Source organism: Urocampus carinirostris, chromosome 3 (genome assembly GCF_059441175.1).
Source record: "Urocampus carinirostris isolate Australia breed hairy pipefish chromosome 3, RoL_Ucar_1.0, whole genome shotgun sequence".
Lineage (NCBI taxonomy): Eukaryota > Metazoa > Chordata > Actinopteri > Syngnathiformes > Syngnathidae > Urocampus > Urocampus carinirostris.
In genome coordinates, this window is record NC_142351.1 from 9,992,184 (window position 1) to 10,006,193 (window position 14,010).

General features: G+C 41.4%; 1 protein-coding gene and 1 pseudogene across 1 annotated transcript in view; one reads left to right on the top strand and one right to left on the bottom strand.

Annotated features, from left to right (window-relative positions):
- Positions 1-12,915, bottom strand: part of LOC148368619 (signal transducer and transcription activator 6-like) — a 34,609-nt gene extending 21,694 nt beyond the window's left edge. The window contains exons 1-4 of the mRNA XM_088329715.1: positions 12,748-12,915; positions 6,089-6,234; positions 4,055-4,199; positions 1,338-1,418 (exon numbers count right to left, since the gene is read on the bottom strand). Of these exons, the coding sequence (XP_088185841.1) occupies positions 1,338-1,418; positions 4,055-4,199; positions 6,089-6,222 (360 nt within the window). The 5' untranslated portion in view covers positions 6,223-6,234; positions 12,748-12,915. The remainder of the gene's footprint in view (positions 1-1,337; positions 1,419-4,054; positions 4,200-6,088; positions 6,235-12,747) is intronic.
- LOC148368620 (U2 spliceosomal RNA) lies at positions 7,077-7,220 on the top strand (annotated as a pseudogene).
- Positions 12,916-14,010: the final 1,095 nt, after the last annotated feature.

Here is a 14,010-nt window from a genome sequence, read left to right on the forward strand (position 1 = left end):
ATTTTGGGCAAAATTTTGTTGAACGCTTGAAATAAAATTATAGCTGAACAAGGTGAGAACAAGATTTTACTTCCTTTCTTTCAAAATTAAGGGTCTGTTTTATGGACGAGTTATACACTAATTAAATATGGTACAGTGGAACCTCGGTTCTCGACCATAATCCGTTCCAGAACCCTGTTCGAAAACCGATTTGTTCGATCACCGAATTCATTTTTCCCATTGAAAATAATGTAAATCGTTTTAATCCGTTCCAACACCCTGAATGTTTACCTTGAATGGTTAACGTAAACATAAAGCTAACCCAGGCTAATCGTACGTACGCGTTATCGTAATCTTCCGTACGAAAGATTACGCTAACCTGAACGTACGTACTCCCGCATTACCGGCGTTCGAACTCAGAGTTTTTTACCGAACAGCGAAGCAAGAATTTCTCGGAATTTTTGGTCGGACTCCGATTTGTTCGAACTGAGAGGCGTTCGAAAACCGAGGTTCCACTGTATATCCAAAAATATGATCAAATTTTTCGATTATATACGTTTATAAGACTCTGGTGGGCCGCCAGAATCTTCCTATGGTATGGGAAACAGTGATCGAGATGGTATTATTTTGATGAGATTGTGTGTTTGTCAAAATATGTATCTGTCATGGTTGCCATGGCGCCCAATTGGCCCCGCCCATGTGGCGCCAGCTGTGGCTCATTGGGAGATTGGCTTTCTGTCTTTATTAAGCTCAGCGCTCTCTTGCTTCCTTTGTCAGCCCGTCAAACGGACTTCTGCCCCACAAGACGTGGGTTCTGACTCAGACCTGTTTCCTGTTGATAACTCCAGTCTGGTATTGTTCCTGTTTATTTTTGTCCTGTTTAATTTCAGGTTCCAGTTTTGTTTCGGTCTGTTTTTGCCCTGTTGTTAGTTTCTCCAGTTTTTGTTCCCGTCTAGTTTCTCGATTCGTTATCTATCTTGTCTGTCCCGTCCTGTCCGGTATCGACCCCATCTGTCCGGTGTCAATTCGGGCAATGGAATCGATCTCGTCGGTCTCTGGCTTCCTGTCTTTCCACGCCAGACCGGCTCCCTAATGTGCATGACTCCCCATTTCCCGTAAAATGAAGGCTTGTGTGAGAACGTCACGCGATTGGGTCCTGATCCTGTTCTGGTTCTTGACCGTATCTTAGATAGATGGATGCATAATTCAATGAATCCAAATATAATAGCATCTAGGTTAGTCAAGATTAATGTCAGACTGGGAGTAAAATGAATCCACACCAAGCACAAACCCCAAAAAGCAAACCAATAAACATAAATAAAATTAAAAAAAATATATAAAATAGGAAACTTCCTCACAGCCCCAAGCAGGACTCTCTCTTTGCGTAGCGTATCTCTCACCATCACCGCAAACCGCAGCGGCTGATGCTGAAACATGCTCTGAAAGAAAAATATGACAGGAATAAATCTTTGGATGACCGGATGAGTGCTTCCTGGTTGTGACGTGTCATGCAAGGACATTGCTTTGGAGGCTCGGCAGTCGAATGCACGGCTGCCGAAATGCTTACTACGTTCTCAAATATGTTGTATTTTGTATCATTAAGTGGCTCCCAAAACGTTTTCATACAACTAACGTTCAACCCTGCGGCTTATTCAGTGATGCGGCCAATTTATGTCATTTTTCTAACAGCCGCCAGCGGCGCTGGAGTACAAAAGGTAAGATTTAGACCGGTGGAATATATGCGCCGAGGAAGACTGCAACTTCTTAGCGTAGGCATATCCTCATCATGCAAATTGCAAAAAGGAAGGCACATGACGCAGCTTAAGCTAAACACAATCGAGCAGTCCGATAAAGAAGGAAACAGAGCTACTGCACGTAAACTTTACTTTGCGAGCGTGTTGCTAGCGTGTTTTCGAATAAGGGAGCGTAGGACGACGTCTATATGACATAGTCTCTTTCCCATACTGAAGGAAGACGACTTTGATGACGTCCGTTATAAGGAGGAAGATGAGGATGGTTTACCGTGATTTCTACATGTACGGTATGTTTTTTTAACAGACCCAATTACTGTGTTGCGAGTGTGTTGCTAGTAGCGTTTTGCTACCCTTCACAGGCACGGTTTGGGATGAAAGTTATAATATTATTATTAAAGCTCTCTTGATGTACCGTCTTTCTTTGTAAATGTGTGTAACCATGTATAATATGTATTTGCAACTGTATATCTTTGTAATGTATTTATTTTAGAGACTTATTCTGATATGTTCTCCACGGGCGAATCAAAAAGAAGGGGCGACGGGAAGTGGAGTAAAGGTGAGACGTGTTTGTAGACGCAGTGGACAATAGTGGATATATATTTTTCCCACCCTTACCTTTGGAAATATACATTTTTTTTCCTTGGATTATTTTCAACGGGACCCGGACTCTGCAGGTCTGCATCAAACCTTAAGTACCGGTATCATTTTCTGTTCATTTTGCCGGCTGTGGTTTTGGGACTGTGCACTTTATATTCAGTTACAATCGCGGGACTCAAAGTCGGGTTTGGGTTAATTTTGTGATTGTATTACATGTTTTAATGTGGGCGCATGCGGCTTATATACAGGTGCGGCTTGTGTAAGTACAAAAGCGGTTACCCTCTTAAAATGTAGTGGGTGCGGCTTATAATCAGGTGCGCTCTATAGTCCGGAATTTACGGTATTTGCTTGGTTTTCGTTGTTAATTCTTTTGAGGGTGGGAGTATAAACTCTCTCCTTATAGAATATGTATAAAAAAACGATAAGCTTGTTTGTTAATGGAAACAAATGTTTGTTTTCCCAAAACAAAGTGTGACTTATACGTGGATTTGTCTTTTGACTTTCATTTTGGGCTTCTTGGGGCCTATTTATCGCTATTTGGACTTTCTCCATTAAAAAACTAACATTACCAGTGTCTGAAACTCACGTTGATAAAATGGTCAGCTTCCGATTGGCTTATGAATAAGTATGCAAATTGCCAAACGAACCGAAATTCGGAAATTTCCAAACCAAACAAAGGTTTGGAAATTGGAATAAAGCAAACAAATGATTAGAAAAAAAAAAATCTTTTTTTTTTTTTTCGGCCACCCGAGACTTTTTGTAAGTTGTACGCCCGACGTAAAAGATGCACGCTTCGGGCGTCCGGGCAGACGTTATTTCAGACATTGGTAATAAGAAAGCTTGATGCGGTTGATAAAATGGTCAGCTTCCGATTGGCTTATGAATAAGTATGCAAATTGCCAAACGAACCAAAATTCGGAAATTTCCAAACAAACGAAGGTTTGGAAATCGGAATGAAGCAAACGTTTGATTTAAAAAAATCTTTCGGGGTTTTTTTTTTCTTTTCTTTCTTTAAAAAGTTGTCGGCCACCCGGGCAGAGACTTTTTGTAAGTTGTACGCCCGACGTAAAAGATGCACGCTCCGGGCGTCCGGGCAGACGTTATTTCAGACATTGGTAATAAGAAAGCTTGATGCGGTTGATAAAATGGTCAGCTTCCGATTGGCTTATGAATAAGTATGCAAATTGCCAAACGAACCGAAATTTGGAAATTTCCAAACCAAACGAAGGTTTCGAAATCGGAATAAAGCAAACGTTTGATTTGAAAAAAATTCATTCGGGTTTTTTTTTCTTTTCTTTCTTGAAAAAGTTGTCGGCCATCCGGGCGGAGACGTTTTGTAAGTTGTACGCCCGACGTAAAAGATGCACGCCCCGGGCGTCCGGGCAGACCTTATTTCAGACACTGGTAATAAGAAAGCCTGATGCGGTTGAGAAAATGGTCGGCTTCCGATTGGCTTATAAATAAGTATGCAAATTGCCAAACGAACCAAAATTCGGAAATTTCCAAACCAAACAAAGGTTTAGAAATCGGAATAAAGCAAACGTTTGATTAGAAAAAAAAAATTCTTTTGAGGTTTTTTTTTTTTTCTTTCTTGAAAAAGTTGTCGGCCATCCGGGAGGAGACGTTTTGTAAGTTGTGCGCCCGACGTTATTTCAGACACTGACATTACTAACTCAAACCCAACATAAAAACCAGGTTGTGGTGGATTCTGCGGGCATCCTCACCATATTCCTACTGATCTGCATCAGCTTCATTTTATCCACCACATTCGCATTATGCGGGGAAAACGACTGCAACAGCATTATCATCTCGTCCAAGAGAGCGCGGGCATTTGCCTCCTGTTCCGCATTCTCGGGAGCAAACTCTTCCCTGTGAAGATATCCATAAAAGTCAAAGAGATACACAGTATAGCATCTGCGTTCTGTCGAATGAGTATCAAGTGTGAGTCTGTGTGTCAAACAAGAAACATCTATGGATAGGTTCACACTGAAGCCCAATTCAGATTTATTTTGGGCTACGCAGTAATCCCTCGCTGTGGCACGGTTTACTTTTTCGCAGTTCTGATACTTATCGGATTTTTGTCCTGAGCTGTGTTCTGCAGCAGCCGAGGACTGTTTGTTTGTGCGTTTTTGGGTGGGCGTGACTTCGAATGTTCATGTTTAAGTTGGGCTGCTCTCTCTCTCTCTCTCTCTCTCTCTCTCTCTCTCTCTCTCATTTGGGTTGGGTCGGTCCCAATTTTTTTGGTGTGTGTTTTTTGCTACTTTTTCCCTTTTTTACTTTTGTATGTGTTTGGTCTTGCTGTCTGTGACCCCTCTCGAGGGATATGACCACGGTTTGGTTTGGTTTGGGTTGTGTTGGGTTGGGTTGGGTTGGTTGGTTGGTTGGTTGGTTGGTTGGTTGGTTGGGTGGGTGGGTGGTTGGTTGTTTGGTTGGTTGGTTGGTAGATATGTAGATAGTAGATGGATAGATCACAACAGTAGATTCAGCACTGTGATAGAATCTAGAGCCTCATTTTTACAGAAGATGACTATGATACTTAATATTCAACAAAATAAGAATCTACAGAGATAAAGTATCATGGCTCCATTGAACCAAAAATGGCGGCAGTGGCTCAGGAGGTAGCGCGCTCGTCTTGCGGTCAAGAAATCGCAGTTCGAATCCCGGCTCCTCCGTGTTACATGTCGAAGTGTCCTTGGGTAAGACACTGAACCCCTAATACCCCAAATAAGCAGGTTAGCGCCTTACATGGCTGCACGGCCGCTATTGGGAAATGTGGAGCACATTGTAAAGCGCTTTGGGAAGTCTTGACTTGAAAAGCGCTATATAAATGCAGATCATTTCATTTCAATTGAGAAAACCCATCTGATGAAGGCTGAAAAAAGTAACCCATGCCAGTTGCGCTACTTAATGGATATCTGGGCTGATAATGGATTTTCAGTGAATGAGAGGTCAGTAGTCCCTCCCAACAGTAATCATTTCAAGTAAACTTCTTGCAGTTATCATGATTGGAAAAATCAGTTATTAACAGGTATATTGACTAATCATCATAGCTGCCCTATTGTTTTATTGTCTGCTCCTATCTTCGGTGTTTTTTCTTCCCGTTTTGACAACTACACTATGGATTACTTCTATCCTATGGACATGGGTTTTAGCGCACAAAAATGCGTCTATTCAAGGAATCAACTCCTTGCCCTGAAGAATTCTCGTGCCGGCGTGATGAAGGGGCCTATCGTGGAAGAAGAGCCGGAGCTAGCTAAGCGAACTCACGACCAAATAAGATCATCGAGTGCTGGTGGAAAACATCGAAGCGCACAGGGAGCGCAGTGGCTGTGTTTTGCGGAAACGTGGCTCACGTTTAGCATTCCGGAGCTACCCGGAGCTATCCAGCTTCAACGCCGCTATACAGAGACACGAAAGCCGGGGGGAATCGGAGAGGAGGCGGACTTGCTAACACGAGGTGGTGTATCCCTGGATTTTCACAAAGAAAAGATATCCATCTGCCGCAGGGATGTCGAACTTTTGGACTAGCGCGACGTCATCCACTCCGCAACAAGCACCCCTAGGGCATCATGTTCATCTGTTAATAAACAACTGCTGGAAGTGTGAATTTCCCTACGGGGATGAATAAAGTATCTATCTATCTATCTATCTAATAGTTTTTAATGAGGTGCAAAATCCCCTTTTAAAATGCAAACTGGGACACAAGATTATGTATAGTAAACCTTGGCATGTGTGTGGGTGTGTCATCTCTTTCCTACCATCTTTGCCGTTCAATCCACTCGGATAAGAAGTATCGGACTTCAATGGCGAATGTGGCTAAGGGATAGAGGTCGTTGATAGTCTCGTCAGGAAGGTGCTGAATCAGCTGACTGATGCGAGCCCACTGGGCCATGGTCTGGATGTGCTGCATCAGAAATAGACAAATAAGAATTACCGTAAATTCCGGACTATAAGCCGCTACTTTTCCCCCAAATTTTCAACCCTGCGGCTTATTCAGAGATGCGGCCAATTTATGTAATTTTTTAACGGCCGCCAGCGGCGCTCGAGTATGAGAGGTAAGATTTAGACCGGTGGAATATATGCGCCGAGGAAGACTGCAACTTATGAGCGTAAACATACCCTCATCGTGCACAAAATAAGGCTCATGACGCAGCTACCATGTTAAAAGCAAACGGGCATATTGCTGGGGTGTATTGAAGTACGGGAGCGTGGAACGACGTCATTATAAAAATTTGTCTTTCCGACATTGAGAAAGACATCTTAGAAGTCATTACTAAGGATGAAAGTTATATCATTATTATCAAAGCTTTGAAAACTCTCTCGATGTACAGTCTTTCTTTGTAAATATGTGTAATATGTATTTGCAACTGTATATTTTTGTAATGTATTTATTTGTATCTATTTGAGACACTTATTCTGCACGAGCAAATTAAAAAAGAGGGGCGGAGCAAGCGCGGGCTGATGGGAAAGTGGGGACCGGTAAAGGTGAGTTTTTCTGGACACGGTGGACAATAATGGATATATATATTTTCCCCACCCTTACCTTTGGAAAAATACACTTTTTTTCCTTGGATTACTATCAACGGGCACCCAGAATCTGCAGGTCTGCAACAAATTTTAAGTACCTATATCATTTAACGTTTATTTTGGCGGCTGTGATTTATGGACTAGGGGCTTCAATGAAGGGCATAGCCAGGACCTTAACTTGGCCTTTTGCTAGGACCTTAACTTGGCCTTTGATGCTAGGTCCTTAGCTTGGCCTTCTTGGCCTTGCTTGGCCTTAGCTTGGCCTCTTTGATTTTTGCATTTCGGAGATGGAATATGAGCTTGCTCTGTCCACTCCACGCATCGGCCCGGTATTGCAGTACCTCCGGGAACGGTGCATTCGCAATGATCGCAGCAAGGCTTTAGGGCTAGGACCTTAGCTTGGCCTTTTGGCTGAGAGTAAGTGTCCCGGCTCCTAGGCTTTGTAGCGTATTATGAACTGACCGATAACGGATAATGGATGATGAATAACGAAGATAGATCAATAACCCTTAAAAACCCCAACCCCCCCCCCCATTTAGTTTTAATCGCAGGACTTGAAGTTTGGCTTGGATTAATTTCGTGTTTAATTGATGTGGGTGCATGCAGCGTATATACAGGTGCGGCTTGTGTATGGACAAAATCGGTTTTCCCCTTAAAATGTAATGGGTGCGGCTTATAATCAGGTGCACTCTATAGTCCGGAGTTTACGGTACTAAAAATCAAAAAGTGTAGTACAGTATATCATTCAACATTTACCAATGAACAGCTTTTTCAGGGCACTACTTACCAACTGACGATAGCCAAACTTTGACAAAACAGTCCTCTCCAGGATTTTGATTTGTTTGAATTTGAATGGTCTTTATTGTCATTGATAACTGTTGTGAAAAAATGTATGCAACGATATTAGACATGGCACTCCAGGGTAAAACATGTAATAGAGACTTTGAAGAGGAAAAAGATAAGACTTATCAGGATATATACACCGTAAATTCCGGACTATAGAGCGCACCTGATTATAAGCCGCACCCACCAACTTTCGGGAGGAAAACCGATTTTGTACATACACAAGCCGCACCTGTATATTAGCCGCATGCGCCCACATTGAAAAAACGCAATTCAAACACGAAATTAACCCGATTAAGTTCAAAAATCACAGCCTGCAAATTAAACGGAAAATGATACAGGTACTTAAAATTTAAGTCCAGGTGCCTGTTGAAAGTAATCCAAGGAAAAAAGTGTATATTGCCAAAGGTAAGGGTGGGAAAAATATATATCCACTATTGTCGGCCGCCTCCACAAACACGTCTCACCTTTACTCCACTTCCCGTCAGCCCGCGTTTGCCCCGCCTCTTCTTTCTCATTTGCTCATACAAAACATATCAGAATATGTTTCTAAAATAAATACATTACAAAAATATACAGTTGCAAATACATATTATACATGGTTACACATATTTACAAAGAAAGACGGTACACCGAGAGAGTTTTCAAAGCTTTAATAATAATATTATAACTTTCATCCCAAACCGTGCCTGTGAAGGGTAGCAACACGCTACTAGCAACCCGCTCTCAACACAGGAATGAGCTCAGTTAAAAAAACATACCGTGCTTGAAATAAGCGCAGTAAACCGTCCTTATCTTCCTCCTTATAACCGACGTCATCAGAGTCGTCTTCCTTCAGTATGGGAAAGAGACTTTGTCATATAGACGTCGTCGCACGCTCTCTAGTTATGTGCCTTTTTTGTTGCAATTAGCATAATGAGGATATGTTTACGCCAATTTAATTTGTGCACAAGCTAAGAAGTTGCAGTCTAAATCTTACCTTTTGTACTTGAGCGCTGCTGGTGGTCGTTAGGAAAATTACAAAAATTGGCCGCATCACTGAATAAGCCGCAGGGTTAAAAGTTTGGGAAAAAAGTAGTGGCTTGTAGTCCAAAATTTAAGGTAGGCCAAAAAAATATTACAAAGCATTGCTGAGAAAACAGGCCTAAGGTAGAATAATGCATTGAAAAAGAATAGAACATAGTAACAATAGTGCTGTAGAGCAAATAAGCCCGGCACAAAAATGACTTCCACCTTCTTTTTTTCGGGTGGCTCGCTTTGGAATGGATGGAAAAACAGCGTTCCCTTTGGGACGGTTCCCGAACGTTTCAATTCACCATGTACCATAATGAAATCTGATAACATGAAGTTTTGAATGGAATTAAAACATCCAAAGCAATGTATTGACAAAATAATGTTCTGGCCGTACGTAATTGTGTCGATTGGAGGGACATTCTCAAGTACAGCGCATTACACAAAATTCTCATGTTTTTGGCTTTCTAACAAGTTTAGCAATTTCAAACACCATCACCCGATACTGCGAGTATTAGATATGTAAGACCACGCCCATACAGGTATGACGTGGTCGAGCGTCACTGCCCCATGTAAAAAGAATTGGCGGAGAGATAGCCATTCTCTTTTCTCCTGCTTGGTTGGTCTCGTATGACGGGCCTGCACTGCGGCCTTGAGTTAAACACGTGGGCCATACGTTGCGACCATTCGGAGCACGAGACCAAATCTCTCCGCAACAAAGAGTAAGAGGCAGGTTTTTAGATTTAATACCATGTTTGCTCACTCGATATGGAGTTTCTAGCAGTATCGTGCAGACCCTTCTATGTACCGGGAGAGTTAACTGTGGTCTTTGTGTTTGCTGTTTACTTTCCACCGCTAACCGTTTCACCGGATGCTAACGTTAGCATAGCGCTAAATCTCCTGCCCGCTGCTATCAATAAACAGCAGCTTGCACACCCCAACGGAGCTTTATCGTCGACGGCGACTTTAATCGGGCATGTTTATGGACTGTACTCCCAAATCCATTCAATTGTGGACTGAGCAATTCGGAAAAACACTGGACTATGTGTAATGTAAGATCAAACATCAAACATTCCGGTTGTATCCAGCAACTCTGTTTGACACTCACCCCCCTCATCAAGTAATCCAGTTAAAAGTAACCCTACCCAATCCTGGTCACAAGATATATTATTTTACATATGTATACATTTTGCAGGCTTTTATATATTTTTTGGGGTCAATATATGCTTAAATTGTAGACAATTGTATGTAGTATTTCTTTTAGCCCCTACATTATACAGTGCATCCGGAAAGTATTCACAGCGCTTCACTTTTTCCACATTTTGTTATGTTACAGCCTCGTTCCAAATTGTATTAATTTAATCTATCTCAAAATTCTACACAAAATACTCCATAATGACAATGTGAAAAAGTTTTTTTTTTTACTCTTTTTGTATTTATTAAAAATAGAAAACTAAGAAATCACATTTACATAAGTATTCACAGCCTTTGCCATGAAGCTCAAAATTGAGCTCAGGTGCATCTTTTTTCCACTGATCATCCTTGAGATCTTTCTACAGCTTAATTGGAGTCCACCTGCAGTAAATTCAGTTGATTGGACATGATTTGGAAAGGCACACACCTGTCTATATAAGGTCCCACAGTTGAGTGTGCATGTCCGAGCACAAACGCCAAGCAAAGGAACATGGAAGCCCGTCTGGAATTTGCCAAAAAGCACCTGAATGACTCTCAGACCATGAGAAACAAAATTCTCTGGTCTGACGAGACAAAGATTGAACTCTTTAGTGTGAATGCCAGGCGCCATGTTTGGAGGAAACCAGGCACCGCTCATCACCAGGCCAATACCATCCCTACCGTGAAGCATGGTGGTGGCAACATCATGCTGTGGGGATGTTTTTCAGCAGCAGGAACTGGCAGACTAGTCAGGATAGAAGGAAAAATGAATGCAGCAATATATAGAGATAACCTGGATGAAAACCTGCTCCAGAGCGATCTTGACCTCAGGCTGGGGCGAAGGTTCTTTTTTCAGCAGGACAACGACCCAAAGCACACAGCCAAGATCTCAAAAGATTGGCTTCAGAACCACTCCTGGAATGTCCTGGAGTGGCCCAGCCAAAGTCCAGACTTGAATCCGATCGAACATCTCCGGAGCGATCTGACAATGGCTGTGCACAAACGTCTCCCATCCAACCTGAGTTTGAGACTTATTGCAAAGAAGAATGGGCAAAACTGCCTAAAGATAGGTGTAGTATTAAGCAAAGGCTGTGAATACTTATGTAAATGTGATTTTCTTAGTTTTCTATTTTTAATAAATTTAAAAAAAGTAAAAAAATAAACTTTTTCACATTGTCATAATGGAGTATTTTGTGTAGAATTTTGAGATAAATTAATACAATTTGGAATGAGGCTGTAACATGACAAAATGTGGAAAAAGTGAAGCGTTATGAATACTTTCCGGATGTACTGTATCTATGTTTAGAAGGAGCAAATGATGAAATAAAATAAAGAGAAAAGTAAAATACATGTGGTACATAAAATACCCAAGTAATGATGAGCCATGATGCTCGAAATGAGTTTGAGCTGCTAAGTAGCTGCAAGGAAGACATCCATCAGTGAGCTATTAGCACACAGGAAATAACAGAATCTGCTTGTATCCGATATCATCTGTGGTTCAAGCTTTTAAATCCCTGTTAAGCGTCGTACTTACAAGAAAACAAATCATAGTTGGCAGACATGCAATAGAGGTGTTTACCTATTTACCATCCAAGTGTTCAGCAACTGCTATTCGTGGTACAGCGGAACCTCGGTTTTCGAACGCCTCTCAGTTCGAACAAATCGGAAACATTTCGAGAAATTCTTGCTTCGCTGTTCGGTCAAAAAAATCGGAGTTCGAACGCCGGTAATGCGGGTGTTTTAGCCCCTTATTATGCCTCCGAAGAAAGTCAGTGCAAGCGGCAAAGTTGCTACGGGTGAAAAAAGAAAAGTAGTGCGTACAACTATTGCATTTAAGAAAGAAATAATAGCGAAATATGAAGGAGGTGTGCGAGCGCCTTTTGCTGACCACCACAAAGGTAAGAAATCCTATTCATGAGATTACGATAACGCGAACGTACGATTAGCCTGGGTTAGCTTTAAGTTTACACTAAACATTCAGGGTGTTGGAACAGAGCCCAACATTGAGGGTGTTGGAATGGAGCCCCATTTCCAATGAACCGCTCACCACTTGTTGTGGAGACCCGGGTGCTAAATGACTTGTAAACGACCTGATTTTTTTATTCTTACATGTTCATGTTAGCGTTATCTTTCGTACGGATGATTACGATAACGCGGACGTACGATTAGCCTGGGTCAGCTTTATGTTTACGTTAAACATTAAGGTAAACATTCAGGGTGTTGGAACGGATTAAAACGATTTACATTATTTTGTACGGGAAAAATAATTTCGGTGATCGAACGGATCGGTTTTCGAACAGGGTTCTGGAACGGATTATGGTCGAGAACCGAGGTTCCACTGCATATGGCTCGCGAGCTTTAGGTTCACAACCCTTACAATAAAGTGTTGCACCTGGTCTGAATTCAGTAATAGCTTTACTTATGAGAACATTTTTTTAGCTAAATATCTGCTTTCTGGTTTTTAAACAGTTTATTCTCTTCTAGATACATTTTTGAACAACGAGGAATACTTTAACGGACCACTCGTACGTTAGAATGAGTTTGTGGCAGTGTTTACTCGACTAAGGGAGTGGTGATCGCAACACGAAGAGAGACAACTTTTAATCTAGTCTCCATTTCGCAAAACTCTTATCTTTTGAATAGGAAACACACTATCAAGCCGCAAGTCTCCGTATTTAAGGCGCCATCGTGTCAAAAGAGAAACTAAAAGTGTAAAATCGGTATCAGATCGCCGTTTAAATAAAGTAAACATGATTTACAAACAATTATTTTGACTTAAACGAAAACATATACATCGTATATATATATATTTATAGAATCTATATAAAATCTATGTAATTTTTTATTTATTTAATTTGCTTACCGTTAGTTCGTTTGACAGTTGGACTATTTTTCCGTTTCCGGTTTCTTTTCCTCTTCTCGCAGTGAGTTAGTTCGCCAGTATGACAAAGTTTTCTTTTCTTTTCAACTTAATCAAAACTGAGTTCTTTAAAACTAGGGTTTTATTCTTCCCTGTTGATGGCGCTCACCCTTTCCCTCTGACATACACTGGGAGCGTGCTCCTGCGCGTGTGACGTCACACGTATTTGGAAATGCTCGCTTCCGGGTGTCACGCCTTCCTCAGGAGGGCCGGGCGATACAGGTATCGATACAGATACCCATATACAGTGGGTATCGATCAATACCGATCTGATACTTTTTGCTTGTAAATGATAAATGGTAAAGGGTCTGCATTTATGTAGCGCTTTTCAAGTCAATGAAGACCTCCCAAAGCGCTTTACAATGTGCTTCACACTTTACCCATTCACACACACGCGCTCACACACCAATGGGAGTCGTGATCATTGAATAATAGAACCCCTTTTCATTTTTAGCGCTAAAATAATTCCTGTTTTTATTAGATAACCATAAAAATAGTATAGAAATAAATTAAATCTGTATTTCAGAACAAAAGCCAATTGAATCAAACAAACAAAACAAAAAAAAAACAGCCGTGTAATGACAATATAGATACCTATAGAAAATATCAACAAGACAACCTAAATCAGGGTTGTCAAACCCATTTTAACTCGGGGGCCACACGATAGAACAGAAATAAGAGAAAGAGAGGGAGATAAAAAGAGAGAGGGTGGGACAAAGAAAGAAAGAGAGGAAGAGAGATGGAGAGAGAAAAGGGAGAGGAAGAGAAAGAGAGAGAATGTGAGAAACAAAAGAGATAAAAAAGAGAAATGTGAGAGTGGCAGAAAGAAAGAGGGAAAGAAAGAAATCCAAAGAAAAATAGAAAGAGAGAAAGAGAGGAGAAGAAAGAGAAGAGAGAGAGAGAGAGAGAGAGAGGGAAAAAACGAGAAAAGAAAAAAATAGAAGAGGGAGCAAAAGTAGGTCAAAAGACACAGAGAGAGAAAGAGACAAAGAGGAACAAAGAAAGAGAAAAAAAGAGATGGGTGAGAGAGAGAGAGAGAGAGAGAGAAAGAGGAAGAGAGAAGGAGAGAGAGGGAGTGGGAAAGAGAGGGAGAAAGAGAGAGAGAGAGAGAGAGAGAGAGAGAAAGAGAGAGAGAGAGAGAGCGAGAGAGAGAGAGAGGGACAGAGAGAGAGAGAGAGAGAGAGAGAGAGAGAGAGAGAGAGAGAG